The sequence below is a fragment of the Rhea pennata genome, chromosome 13, assembly GCF_028389875.1.
Source record: "Rhea pennata isolate bPtePen1 chromosome 13, bPtePen1.pri, whole genome shotgun sequence".
Classification (NCBI taxonomy): domain Eukaryota; kingdom Metazoa; phylum Chordata; class Aves; order Rheiformes; family Rheidae; genus Rhea; species Rhea pennata.
In genome coordinates this window covers 15,952,724-15,968,419 of record NC_084675.1, presented here as the reverse complement: position 1 = coordinate 15,968,419, position 15,696 = coordinate 15,952,724, and the positions used below count along the sequence as shown (strand labels likewise).

General features: G+C 34.9%; 1 protein-coding gene across 4 annotated transcripts in view; it reads right to left on the bottom strand.

Annotated features, from left to right (window-relative positions):
• Window positions 1-15,696, bottom strand: part of CDH8 (cadherin 8) — a 129,481-nt gene that overhangs the window by 80,811 nt on the left and 32,974 nt on the right. For all 4 annotated transcript variants that reach the window (XM_062586925.1, XM_062586923.1, XM_062586924.1 and 1 more), the window contains exon 2: window positions 9,738-10,032. In XM_062586925.1, the coding sequence (XP_062442909.1) occupies window positions 9,738-10,032 (295 nt within the window). The remainder of the gene's footprint in view (window positions 1-9,737; window positions 10,033-15,696) is intronic.

Sequence of the window (15,696 nt, the reverse complement as noted above, 5' to 3'; positions counted from 1 at the left end):
ACGGATCAGAACGGTCCACAAAAGGAAAGATGCTTGACTTGCTACAGAGAGAGGAAGCAAGGATATATTCTTCCATACCTATAGTATATAGCCATGATACAGATACGTGAGTGATGAGGACCACATAAACACACTGATAGATATAAGGCTTCAATTAATCTTCTGCAAGCAGTTAAAAACAACAAAAGCTTCCTTTCAATGAGAAATCATACAATGAGGAATAGCTCCCCAAGGGAAATAACAGAATCCTCCTCACTGAAGAGTTCACTCTACTGCACAGGACACCAGATAATGTATTCTAAGGGAAAACCCTAGAAAGACAGGAAGATTAACTAATAGGGTAATTTGTCTTTCCCAGTCGTAATTTATCTAACTTTAAGTAGTGAAATACTGTGATACTGTCATGATCTTGTTTATGATGATTAAGGTGAGGAAGGAGGAAAAGAAGGTTATTCACACAATTCAGTTTTAGGCTCGGCTGGCTAAATTAGATAACTAGTTGCACTAGGCTTCTGCTCTTTTCAGTGGAAGAAGACAGTGCAGGTTTTTGCTTTGAATTGCTCTCTCTTGGGATCTTTTTTGGTTGACTAGATAGGAATTCAAAGTAAACCATCCAACCAATTTAAATGCCTAAATTTGGATCACATGACTACTTCTTACGTGTAGGTACTCAAAATAGGCCATACCAGCCTATAATATCAACCTGCCAGGAACTCAAACGAGTAGCCTGGCACACCAACATACCAGACAAGTGCCAACCTTGCAAGAGTTCTGTATTCACTTTACACTCATTTACACTTTCTGAAAGAATCACTCTGCAATTGATATACTTCATATAAACAGAGATTTGAGAACCCTCTGATTCTACAGGCCTACAAAAAATAATAGATGCTGCCCAAAAGAACTGGTAAATCTTTTAAAAAAGCTTTAACATCTGAAAAATCTGATTTTTGGAAGGGGTCTCAGAGAATCAAACAGTAGCAGTTTAGTCAACAGTAGGAAATTACCACTAGATAAATTATAAACAACCATGCAGAAAAATGCAAGAAATAGTTTCCACCAGGAAACTTTAAACTTTTCATGCATGTACCTCTGGGATATAAAGTCAGGTTTAGGTCCATATGAGAGGAATCTGAGCTCCTTCTACCAAATGTTACAAATATCTTAATACAATTTTTAAAGTAGATAGTTTAGAAAATGAATGAAATATTTCAAAGATGTTAGTATCATGCAACACGTGTATGAGTCAAAGTCTTTGAACTATTGAATATCCTACAGCATGTAACACAACACTATTTTTAAATTGTTCATGAGTCACTCTAAGGACTTTTTGTCATGTGTGACAAATGGAAAAAATATATTGTATTGTACTACTACAGAACTTTGCAAGGTGCTTGCTATGCATAGGAGAAAATTGCTTTCTGTACAGCATGCAGACAACGGAGCAAGCTGGCAGCCTTCGGCATTTTACAACTGTATAATGAGGGCTGCAGAAAGTGTGGCTGTGAAACATAATAAGCTGCATATTTTATAATTTTTTGTGCATAAATTAAGTGTTTCAGAACTCTGATACTGCTTTTAATATGATCTCTTGGAGACAGAAAAGGTTCAACTCAGGAAATACATATGTAGATCTAGTGATACAGGTAACTCTTCAGCAATTGTCCTTTCTGAGGTTACCTATTGCTCGGATTTAGTTCATGTGAACGTAATAAGAAGGGCAATGTCTTTCAGTTTTAAGGTCTTTCTTGCTACAACTTATAAAATGGTGCCATTGGAGAGCCTGCAGGTATTCCTTTATAAAATTCCCCTGGGTGACTGTTTGTTAGGATTAGAACACAGTCTGGAACATCACAGGCAACAGTAGAAGGGTAAAACACATCTTATGTTTGCCTTAAAGAGTTATGTTTCCTTTTCTTTTCTTTTTTCTTTTTCTTTTCTTTTTTCTTTTTTTTTTTTTTTTAATTCTCCCTTTAGATATCTCCTTCACTATGGAATATTAACTGATATTTGTGAGAGATGTGGGAAATAGCTGTTCTTTTTGCTCAAGACTTTTTGAAAGACTGGTTGTCTCTAATCAACTGACTATTTCATCAGCATTCATTCTGTGAGGTCCCCAGGCAAAAACAGTAAAATTGCACGATCACTGTAGAATATATTACAATACACTTCCAAGTAAGGAAAAAAAAGAAAAAAAAAGAAAAAAGAAAAGAAAAGGGTAATGCTTGACTTCAATGGAAGGTTCAGGTTATGCTCAGGTAGATATTATAAAAATATAAGCGAGTAATAAAGTGTCCCTTACCATGTACAGGAGAAAATTTTTCATTTATAACTATCTGTTGCAAAAACAGAAGCTTTGATGATCTGCTTGCTTTGTTTGGTAGAGGAAAGCCAATAAAGCCAGCAACTATAATCGAGGTTGTGAGAGCAGACCCTGAAATATTGCTCCCTCAGGCCACTGCGGAGCAAGCATATGGCCACAGAGCCCATCTGGGCCCCAGGGAGAGGGTACAGTCGGATCAGACGCCCAGCAGCGTTCTATAGGCTGGCTCACGAGAAAGCCGTATCGACATCAGCTCCACAGGCAATTGCTCATCTTGAAGAAATATTAAGTGCTACAAATTCAGCAACTAAACAAAGACAGAGGTACCAATGGCACTGGGAGGGAAGAGGGGGAAATGACCGAGTGCTAGAAAAAAATGGATTCTGAAATGGATCTGAATCTCATTTTCCCAATTGTCAAATGTGTCCCTCAAAGAGACATCTAACACAGACCCGTCTGAATTAACAGAATTTGAAGAGCACTGGTCCCCAGTGTTGTAAGCCTAAATCTTTTGTGTTAACAGAATGATATAAATAATACTAATGTAAGTTCCTATGAGTATGTATTACTACAATGAATTTAATTTTCTGACTTAGAACAATGTATCTCATGATTAGAACTTCTCTAGATTTCCCACAATGGGAAAACAGAGAATACATTCCTGTCCGTAGTTCTGGGGCATTTCACAGAGCCTCCGTTTGGCAGAAATCTCTGCTGGTCTACTTCAACTCATCTGTCTGGTTTCCAGCTAGGTATTATCCACTGGCCAGAAAATGGCACATATCACAAGCATAGCTCTGGAAAAATGAAATGGCATGTTTTCAAGAATACAAAACAAAAAACCTAACACTATTTTAAACCTTTTTTTTCTTCGTAATTTTCTTCATAACTTGGAATTGCCTTGTCAAGAGTAGTCATAAACTTAGAGAATGTATCAGAAACCTGAGTCAAAGATTTTCATGCAGTCATAGAACAGAAATACTACCATGTGATTAATATGCATAAATGAAAGCAAACACAAAAACAGAATTTCAGATTCAGAATACTGGGAACAAACTGCTTGTGACTATCTGGAGACAAGAATCATCTGAAAAAAAATGATTATGGGACAGATTCCTGGAGATTATATAGAACTAAAAAAGCATGCAACTAAGTGCCAAAATTCTCTGTCTGGCATCTTATGATCAACATATAGCTATGTCTTTCTTTCCTCATCCTATGAGCCAGGACTATCATACAAAGAAGTATTCCTCTACATGGTGCTCTAGAAAGAGCTATGACTTAAATTCTGATCCAAATGGTTTTATCTTCACTATGTGTCGTTTGCACGATGTACCTTCCAAGACAAGGAAATATGTGAGTTAAAAAAAAAAAAAAAAGTGACAAATTGATGACTGTTAACAGATAGAAAAAAAGTTGTCTAAGGAATCATCACACATTCATAGTTCCACACTTTGCACAGGCAATTTAAGGCTTATTTCTAAGAAATAAACAATGTCTTCAGAATCTGACAATTCTGCCTGACTTGCTGCCATTGCTACTAATTTTAGCAGCTCTGTATGAAGTCAATAAAATACCTCAGTACACTCAGGAACATAAAGGTTGGTTAAACTAAAGGGTCAGATTATAAATCTCTAAAGAACAATATCATAACTTCATCTATGCTCCTCAAGCTCATAATTACCATTTAAAAACAATAAAAAGCTAATGACATATTCAATCAGACCTCATGAGAAATAGAAAGCACAAAAATAAAAACAAATATTTAGCAATGTATTCTCTCAAGCCTCAATAACAAGTCAAATAAGGGATGACACTGTCTTGGCAGTGAATATATCCCAATCAGTTACTGGAAGCTACTTATGATTCTGCTTTTGGAACCTTCTCTCAGTCACACAGAATGTACAGAAAAGATTTAAACACACACGGACTCCCTAAATAATTTCCTCGCGTAGATGCTCTTCAGCACCACAGTTCATGAAGTTGATTATGCACAAGATGAACAAGTAGAGGAACAAGACAACATTATGATATACATTTTCTAACAGCTGTTACATTGTTGCCGTATTTTACAACATCTGCTGCTTCTCTCCTTAGCTTTTGCACTACCTTTGCATTTACCCTTTGGGCTAATTTGTATTTGACCCCAGTAACATAGTCCTTTTACTCTACAATTTTGTGACAAACTATCATTGATTTAACAGTTTTGCGCAGTGCCTTAAAAATCAATGAATATAAAGAAAAAAATAGGGCATGATTGTGCTGGATCTTGATAATGCTTCATCTCAGGTTTTTATTACAACTTTCCAATTTATCAACTTATTTTATCATTATTTATATCAGACATTTTATGCTGATTTCATATCTAGCAGATTTTGTCCTTTTGCAAACAATTTGTAACTGGAGTAGAATTAGCATTTTTGCAAGCACTGGAAAGAAAAACTGCACTGTGTATGGTGTGCTTCAGTATATGTGGCTATATTTATAAGTCTGATCTGTTGTTGTGGGGAAAAAAAAAAAGACTGAATGACTTCTTATTTACAGTGGTGCAACCAAGGGCAAATTTTGCTCCAAAGGAAGACATGGCTTTTGTAAATACTTTTGTGCCAAAATTGAGAATTGATACTCTGACTCAATTGAAAGACTAAACCTTTTTCAGTACAGACCCTTTTTCTCCATAAACAGGATCCACTGAAGTGTTTAAAAAACAAAGCATTATTCTGAGGCTTTTTCATTTTGTTAATATTATGAGATATTAAAGGCAAGGCACTTCTAGAGGCACACTGAATTCCACTCTACATATTTTATTCGGGGAGAGGAGGAGGGAAATGGTGGCTATGACTAGGTGACCTGGAAATTTTAATATCTGGAGATTACTTCTGAAAATTCATATAAAGTTTGGATGCTTACCTGAATCCAGGCCAACTATGAGAGAATTCTCTTCCCCTATTGCTTTTGTTCTTTTTCCATCTGTGCCCTTTTTTATTTCACCATGTTTGTCATTCTACTTCTGTCTTCTTCTGTCTTTCAACATGACGCTAGCTGTCTAAACACTCTTCGCTTCACTGAGAATAGAATGAAGAAATCCAGCTCCCCATTCCTCTTGAAAAAAAAGAATCCGAATACATACTGTTGGGAGATGATACCCACTTCTGCTTGCATTACCACCCTACAGCATGCTTTCTGGGAATTCATGAACCTGTGAGTAGCTGGGAAGGCAACACAGAAACTGAACATACTCAGCTATTTTTAAAAAACAAACTTCAGAATCAGTTCCATTTACCCTAATGGATCTTATCTTTCAAAATTACTCATCCATCCATACGATATGTGATCATCATTACAGGCATATATACTGAATTCATTGAAAAAAAATTAAAAGAAATGAGTCACTAGGTTCTTCTTCCTTGAAGCTTAGCTGAATGTCTTGTTAAGAAGGTTTTTAACCAAGGTTCATTCCCAGCATGTTTTTTTTTTTTACATCTAAAACTGAGGTTTTACAAATTAAACTGTTTTCCATTTGTGAAATGCAATACTATTACAATGAAGTGATTCCAGAAATTCCATGTTTTGATCTTTGATTCCTTAAGAAAATTAGTATCAGAATTAAAAGATTAAAATGTTCCATTTCAGCAAAGAGGACATTCCTCATATGCATCATCAGCTTCCACAACCAAATTCATCACTTTGGAGTTGGGGGACAAGGCTTACTAATGTAAATTATATAGAAACTATTATTAAAAAAAAAAGAAAAAATGGAGATGAAATAAGGGAAAACTCAAGTTAAGTCTCGGAACTTTTTCTGCAATGTGGTCCTCTCTCCTCAAAGAGAAAAATACATTATTTCAAAATAACTCTGAACACAGTGACTGTACACACCACTCAGTACGTGTGTGGGTGTGTGTTCTGTGAAGACAGCTGAAAAGTGAACAGCATTGCTACCAGAGATAACACACTGTAATACTAATCGTCTTTGCACCAAGCAGTGGGAGGAAAACCCTGTAAATCCTCTATTATCTTACAAGAGAAGCAGGATTTTCCAGATATCACTGATATATAACATAAAAATCAAATAGTCTGGCTTATGACCATGTATGTGTGTGATAATCTCCTTATGCACACATACATACATAACGCACACAGACGCTTTGCATGTACACTGCAGTTTTCACATCCCCAGAGAGTATCATTTATGTTTTAGTCAGTGATGCAAAAGTACCATCAGCATATTTATATAATGCATCTCTTGCAGCAAGAAATGTAAGACCAATATCTGCTGTATTATGTAGCATGTATTATCTATCAGAAAAACTGCATTGTGTAAGAATCTCAATATTTATGATATAGGATTCTGGAAGGTTAATGCGTTCATCTGTATTTTATGTACTGCTTTCCACAGAGGTCCAAAAATAAAATGCCTTGTACTGCATCCTCATTACATAAGTACTATATATTTAGCATACAAGGTTCCTCTTCTGTTTCAGAGCATTCAGAACTGTTACAGCATTTTGAGGAAAGAAAAGGTTTAGCAGAACTTTGTGTTATCCTGAATAAGAACACTGCCTAGTAATGACTGTGTTGTAGAAATGTCAAGGCTGAAATTAGCAGTGGGTGGAGATCTCTTTAAAGGGAATTAAGTAAGTGGATAATGGAAATGGCATACATGTAGTGCAGCAAGGAAATTCCTTCAGCACTGAAAGGAAGAAGAGCTTCCTTAAAAATCTTAGAAGTTAAAGCAATTTTAAGAGGACAAATAAAACCTAAAATAAGTTGAAGTCATTCACATCATGTTCATCATTTAGCACAGCTCTTGATGTTGCTATCAGTGGGTTAAAGGAGGAAGACTGAAGAAAATAGTAAGAGCAAAACTGGTAAAGGGGTAACATTCTCATCTTCAGCTTTTCAGTTTTGAATTTTGGTTCCATCTCAGATTAAGAGGGAGACTTGATTATACATGCTGCTCTGATTTTACAGTCATTCATTACTCAGGTAATGCTCTGAGGTTTCGGTGGCAGCTCAGAATTAGGTTTTCTTTTGCAAGGAGAGAACAGCAGTATATGCTTGCACTTCAGAGAAATAGCTTGAAAACTTAAGCCACCATTAAGCCACCATTAAGAATGTTATATAAAGAACATGCAAGGATCAGGGATCAAAAGACAAAGAAATACAAACCTTGCATAGTTTTGGTAATAAAGGTACTAAATAGAAGGCCTCTAAGGTAACCTCTGACATATTACTACTTGTATTTGTGGTGTTAAAATAAACTGATTTTGGATCAAATTTTTCAAGGTAGCATAGGAATACATATAAGTAAAGAACTGCAAATTTCAAAGGCAGTTCAAGGAAGAATTGTGCATCTCTGCGTTTCCACCGGGGAAAAACTAGACTGGAACTAGACCAGAAACAACAACGCTAGGGGAAACAACCGGACTAGAACCTGTCCTTAATATCCTGCAAAAGTCATCCCCCTTTACTATTCCCTAAGCTGCCCATGTACTAGGCATTTCTTGTATAGCTTTCTATCAAATTTTCCCATCTTTAATCTTTCTCTTCTTACTCATATCTCATGTCTTGCCCTTCTCTCTTTCACCCTAATATTTCTCTGGATTGTTTCACTTTCTCTCTTTTTTTTTTAATGTTACCTTTTAACCTTCTCTTGTACTCACTGCACCATCTTTTAAACTGTATGTTAATTAACCAACTCCCTATATTTTTATTTATCTGATCTTCTGACTAGTTTCCTGCCTATACTTTTTCTAATTTTATTTAGAGTGCTCCTTGGATAAGGAGCATGTCTTTACTAATGATCGTAAAAAACTGCCCATATGTATAAGTACAAATTATTTTTATAGTAGCCTTTATGATTGGAAACCATCTTTCTTTGCCTGCGTATACCTCAGTTTTCCTTTTTTTCCCTGGAATACTAAGTAAGTCCCATTTGTATATGGATTAACTGCCTTTTCTTTCCCTCCTTTCTTCTCTTACTCTCTCCTTTCTAATTTAATTAAGCCATTTTCTTGCTTAGAGTTTGGCAAAAGTATCACGTAAAACCAGGTCCACATTATGTTTATGCTGCTGTATAATTAAAAGCAATTTAACATGTTAAACCTGTGTTTTGGTAAAAGAATTGACACACAGACTTGAAAATTCACATATCAGTTTCAGCACAAGCAATTCAATGCAACGAAGATATGAAAATCTGAAGGAGAATAGCTGATTAGGGAAAAAAAAAAAGGGGGGATGCAACCTCAACTATCACGGTCTAGTCAACACACCATGCTCACATCTGAGAAGGACCTGGCACAATTCTTTGTACTGAATATCAACAAGGAGATGGTTCTGCTCCTCACATTCCTTCTCTTTTAGCTACCATAAGACCAAGAGCATTTTTGAAACTTTTTGATAGGGTGCTGCTTTCTTTTGCCAAGTGACTTGGCACTCCTTCAGTTATCTTGCTTTAACAGATGTAGACAAACTGCTAAAAAGCACAGTACCTTCAACTTCATACCAGAAAACACTAGAGTTGACTCTACATCTTATGGTCAGATATTAATGTTTTTGCTTATATGAATGTTTATGAGAAATTGATTATATTGGTTTGATGGGTTTACTTTCCATCTACCTTAGTGAATACACTTGTTTCTGTAGAGGATGAGGGGCTCAGTACATAAATATATACCCCTGTAGGTACATACTTGTACGTTTGCAAATACAGAACAAGGGACTAACTCTGCAAAAATGAAACCAATATATTAATCCATCAGGAAATTAATAAGTAAAATTTATTACAAAGACTATTTCCTAATACTGTCTTTCTTCCTTCCTCCAACATACACTTAATTTTTCTTTTTATCATCTTTTTCTGTAGTTTTCTCTTTTCACCTTCCATCTTCCCTGCAAATCATATGGGTAACTGGTTAAGTCCACTTCAGAGTATAACCACCAATTCCCAGACACAGCACCTTTCATTTCAGTGTTTATTCCTTATTACAGTTGCACTTAGAGGAAAACAAATTTAAGTATGTATCAACATACTGCTACATCTGTATATGAAAATACACAGATAATTAAACATCAATAGGATTAGTGTGTCATGTTGGAACAAATCTTGATAAATCCTTCTGAATAACATATCTCTAACTACAGCATCATAAGGGGAATATAAATTTAGCCCATTAAACTGATGTTGAACAAAGAACGACACATTAATACATCTATTAGTCATTTTCTTACTGCTAAGGGACTCTACTGTTGTGCTACAGATGAAAGCTTTGCCCAAGAAGAGATTTGAAAATACGCAAATTAGCACTAACAACATAATAAATATCTTCTTATTCATCAACAATTCAGTGGCATACTGGTCTATTTTAAAGAGTAAGTAACCAAAGTTTGTTTTATGTTTAGACATACATACCTACTATAGACATTTCTGGAACTGTGGCATGATATGGACCATCAACAAACTCTGGGGCATTGTCATTGATGTCTTGAACCTTAATAATGAATTCTGAAGGAGGCTCCAGAGGTTTATTTGTGTCCCTATCGACTGCTTGAGCAGTTAGAGTGTACTCAGCTTTTTCCTCACGGTCAAGCCTTTTCATTGCATGAATGTCTCCAGTCTTGTCATTGATCACAAAGATCGTTCCAGCTCCATCTCCTGATAGGATATACTTGATTTTGCTGCTGCCAGGATCCAAGTCTGTGTGTAACTAAAAGAAAAAATAAGCCTTTTAGAGATAGAAATTAAACCCAGATGTTTTTTTCCATTGGTCTAACCATACATTCTCTCAAGCTATTCTTTTGTTCTTGAATTTTAGCTCCAGTGATCCATATCTCAGCTTGAATACACAAGGAGAGTAGGGATTTGTATGCATACTAATCAAAGTGAATGTAATCATAGGCATAATTAGACTTTCTATTTAAAAAGCAGCTGTTATATATATTTTAAATCCCTGTTCTAAAAGTTCTTTTCAGAACTATTATCAATCAAAATGAATGAGCACAAAATGTCCTTAACATATTAGATCAACAGGTAAATGAAAGATTAACAATAATATATATTTTAATCTAGTTGCTATACTTAGGTATTACTTTCAACTCCTTTTCAGGGAACTGAAAATGACTGACCACTAGCATCTATATAAATACTTTAATTGACAGCATTCTCAAAATTTTAGAACTGTATCACAATTCCACTGTTAAGTGAGCTTAAAAGGTTCTATGCTCTTTATTCTAAAAGCACTGCCCCTGAAAGAATACTTTGTTAAAGCAAGTTTCCAGACAGATGAGAAGAACCCTTACACACATCTTCCTGTTTTTCTCCATTCCCCATTAGAAAAAATATCTAGATTGTACTTGGTTCTTCAAAAAATAACAGTATAGGATTATATTAATCTGAAACAGTGTAGGAAAAATAGGTTTTCTTCTTCATGTATTTTATTGTGGCTAATTAAAAACTAGGAACTGAATTGAGGAATACTGAAGGCAAACAAAAGACTTACATTGATTTTCTGTGGGCTCAGAGCCACCTCCTAAATACCAAGTTTTCTCCAATAACTTTTAATTTGGAAAGACAAATGCACCAGTTGGTGGACAAAATGTACTAATGTCAATATATTCAAAAATAGAGGATAATAATTCAAAGATTAAGCATACAGTAATAACACTTAAAATACAATAAATTTACAATTAAGTTTAACGCATTCAATGAGAACATCATTAAAATCGCAACTTGTATTTTTTATTATTTCTTTACCTCATGAAAGATGGTCTGAAAGAAATAAGTACAACCTGTTTGCCTTGCAATAATTACTACTAGACTTAGTCCTGTTTGCTGATTTTTTTGCATACAGCTCAATAGAAATTGTTGCTGGTTATGCACATTGACTTCAAGTGACAGCCAAGTCACTCTTACCAAAACCTTGGTCTGCTATTTCTTTTCTTTTTATAGTTGCCATTAGCTTTTATTTGCGAATAATCTCCATAATTTAAATTTGACAGACTCTCATATTGTTGATCCTGCAGTTTTGTCTGCAAAGTAATATTAATACAACTTTTTTCAAAGATTCTTCTCTTTAAGAGCAGGTTTATACTCTACCTCATCTAGGTGTCAGGATGTATTCATAACAAACATCTATTTCCAGGATCCCGGAACTTGTCAAGATCAATCCAGAATCTGTCTGTGTTTTAAATAGATTGTTTATACTTTAAGCAACTCATTGTTCCCTGAATAAAATATATATGCTCTTAACTCAGCACATGAGTGTTTTGTTAGAATATTCTTAGTTGAATTATAGTGATGCCATGTCATAACATTGTCTGGACACTCACAACTCGGCAAAGCAACTGGGAACATCTTCAGTTCACCCAAGTACACAAACACAGTGAAAAAGTATATTCTGAAAGTGCTGAAAAGTATATTCTTAATTCCAATGGCTGGATAAACTGGAGATTCTGCGCATCTGTTTAAGAATGTACAAAGGTTCTCCAAATTGCTATTTGTTAATACGTAGGGCAGGCTGTCAGTGTAATCTCCAGCATAAAATTTACCTGCATTACACCACAAAAAATTATAGTTCATAAATCAGAACTGGGATAAATGAATGGAGACCTACAAAATCTTTGCATTGCATTGCTAACAGAATGAAGAAGAGTCTGTAATTAGTATTAACATACCAGAAGAAATGCTTGAAGTCCTATGTATCAACAGGAGGGCAAAAAAAAAAAAAAAAAAAAGAAAAAAAAAAAGAAAGGACATTCCTATTCAAAACACTATAAAATGACAGACTAAACATTAAACAAAAAGTGGAAGTGCCAGAAGCATTTTATAACCTTTAAGTTGCAACCGAGTATGATCAGTAGAAGACCAATTTTTTACCCCAGATTGATGGTGCCAAAAATGATGGTAATATTCTTAACTGTTTAATAAAAACAAACTATAACTATGGCATAATCATACATACTCTTTATGTTGATATATTAAGATGTCTTTTCTAGACATCAAAGCTCTTACACTTTATTATCAAAATATTATAATAAATGACCTATGGAAGAGTCAATTTTTTGAAATCATTTCATTATTTTGATTTAGGATTAAAACATCCATATCTACTTGCAGAGACAAAATGCAGAACTGAAGTGAAATTCTAAGGCAGAAAACATAGTATTTTTTTTCCAAGTAACAGTCACTCTCTTCTACGAGATGGGAATGATAATTTAAAGCAATCATCAAGCTTCAGCAAGCTGTGTTCATGTGAAGGTTAAAGATCATTAAACACATAATTATATAGGGTCTAGGTGAATGATGGAGAGCCATAATGAATATGATAAATAAATATCAGTTTCTGCTTGAAAAAGCCTCACAAATGCTGCAAATGTGAAACTGATTTCCACACCTGTAGCTTTGTTCATCACGTCTGTGTTTAAAAGCTGACCGCCTGTTTTTCAGAATGATTTTTAGAAACATGACAAGAATTTCTATTTAATAGAGGAAACATCAATAGCTAATCCATATATCCTAGTACTTGATAGGGACCCAGAACTATGAGAAAAGTATGTTTACTGGAAAACTTAATTATGTTCAGTGAGTCAAACGCTTCTTTTACATGAGATTCAGTTAACAAGACCTCAAAGGAAGTGAAATCATCTTCCTCCTCCATCACTGCTTTCCCTGTGGGACATGTAAACATCCCTTTCCCTTGAAGTAGCAGATGCACCCTCATCACCCAAGTTGTGCATGGATTTATGGCAACAAGAGAGGAAGAGAGGCTCTGGATCCTCTCCTAGCTTTAACAGTGATGCAGATGCTCTGTATTAATGCTCTACTAACGGCTCTCCTGTAGCCTCCGCACAGGCCCTCTCCTAAAAAAATATGAACTTCACTCAGAATGAACTCTCTAAACACCTGAGTTTAAAATTATTATTAATTCCCTAGATATTCTGTGTTATAATACAGATGATGATCATCGAAGCCAGGATTAATGCTAATGCACACATAGTGTACTACCACAAAACTAACACTATTTTCAGTAATAATGAATGCATATCTAGAAGTGTTGCCAACACACTATTCAAATATATAGCATATATTTATAGTCTCCCACGTACATACATTACAAACATGCATAATTATAATCAATGTAAGAGAAACTGCAGGGATGAAACTTATTCAAAGAGCTTCTCTATTCTGTAGATTTAAAAGTACTACTCTGCAATAAAAACCAAATACATGAGCAAGTTATTCATATTAAATTCTCCTATTCTACAGATGCTCATTCTTTACATTTTTAACCATGTTTTCTTAATGGATACTTGCTTCTACATATGTGGCCAAGGACTTAATGTATAGACCAACACAGCACAAGTTCCAAGCTAGGTTTATGAAACCCTGAAGTAATTCCTGATGCGCAGAGAAACGTATAGGTTTCTTCTGCAGATGCAGATAGTAACTCTCACCTTCTCTCAGTCAGCTGCCTCACCAAACGATGGGCAAAATGACGACTTCTTCAGCTCACTGACTTGCAAATTTAAGCCACGTGCTTAACATCAGGAAAAAAATGCATAATGCACTCCAGGTCTGGTCTATATGCAGAATTAGTAGAAACCTGTTGAGTGGCCTGTGCAGTAGGATCAGGCACTTTGCATCCTCTCCAACTGTGTTGTTAATATAAAATTTGATACAGATTACTTCATAATGAGTTAGATCATCAGAAGTATTTGTAGCCTCAACTTCCTCATATTTAGTCAAAAAGTATAAATTTACTAATTACTCACAAAAGGGGAAAATCTATGTATCATGAAAATATCCACGGATATTTCTAATTAAGAAGAGAACAAAAGGCATTATGTAGTCAAGTTTTTATTTGAGTTTGTTAGAAATTAATTAATTCATTGTTGTATAATTACAAGGGAATTACCCCTTAATTTTTCTAGGGAAAATCCATAGTCTGCTTTTAAAACTTTGTATCATTCTTCTATGAAAGAATGTTCTACCCTAATGCTACAACCTTTTAATATTATTTTCCTATGCCTTTCAATAAAAATTCCTCATTTATGAGGCAGACTCCATTTAACGAACTTAGAACCATGACATTTAGTTTTTAGAACTCTTTTCTAAATCCCGTAGGTTCTAAGAAGCTTTAGCTCATTCTGTAGTATTGTGGAAAGATTTTAGTGACTTTTGCAATCATTTATAGACATCACTGATTTTAATAACAGCAATGCATCTTACTCATCATGTGTTCATTTTATGTAGGCAACCTTTTGTTATCTACATAGTCTTTTTGTTTTTGCTTTTGTTTGTTAAATAATATGAAAATCATCAGGAGTTATGGAAGGTTTCAATGTTTGTTGATGAGCTGTGACACATAACAGAAAATGAGCACATTCATTGATGACCCACAGTTTAAAAAATCATTCATAATTAAACTACTATAGATAGGTTCAATTCATTTGCATACAATGTGGAATTAATAAAGTGAGCATAATTTCAATTTAATCGAATCCATCATTTTCTTCATGGATAGACTGATCTAACTTTAATAATGGGAAATACATTTGCAAAATAAGGTAGAGGAAAATCAGAAATACTGTATTATTATTCAGATAATAACAAACCATGGCGCACATTTGATGCACCTGACATAGTGTCAGTATTCTGAGCATTTTCAGAAAGAACAGAGGCATGTCCATGGATGACAAAGGTCTCACTTAAGATATCAAGATCATGTAACTTGAAGCCTCTAGAGTAACTGTCAAAAGACATTACTGTTCACACTTTTCAGCTGCAGTTTCATAACTGTATTCAAAGAGAATTAAAGCAATAAAATCCCTAATATTTTCATTTAAGAGTGTAATCTCCACTTTTGTTTGCCTCAGTTTCCTACCATGTCATTTTCACTATAGAATCATAATCTTTGATTCCAGATGGCTTCTTTTATGTTCTGGTTTATTCTTTGCCACTGTTTTTTTATTCTATTTGATTTGCTAATTTGGTCTGTTTATATTCATACCGCAACTGTGCACAAACTGCTTTTCACTGCTTACCTTTCAGTTTCACTGTACAACACAATAGAGTGAAATGTTGTTTAAAAAGTGGAGACAGGATTGAGATTGAAGAATTTGTTCTAGTTCTCTCATTATGACCAACTGACTCAAGAAAAGAGCTCAGGAAACTGACTGAATCTTGATCCAAGTCCTGCCTAGTCAGACCACCACTGATCCTTTCGGTACATCTCTCATGTATCATCTACATCACCAGGCTATCTGAATTTCTTGTTGCTAACGTATATATCCACCTAACACCTTGACAGGAAAAAGAGTTATCCGCATTTTTACAGATGGGAGACCCAAGGAACAGATAAGCCTAATTTCAG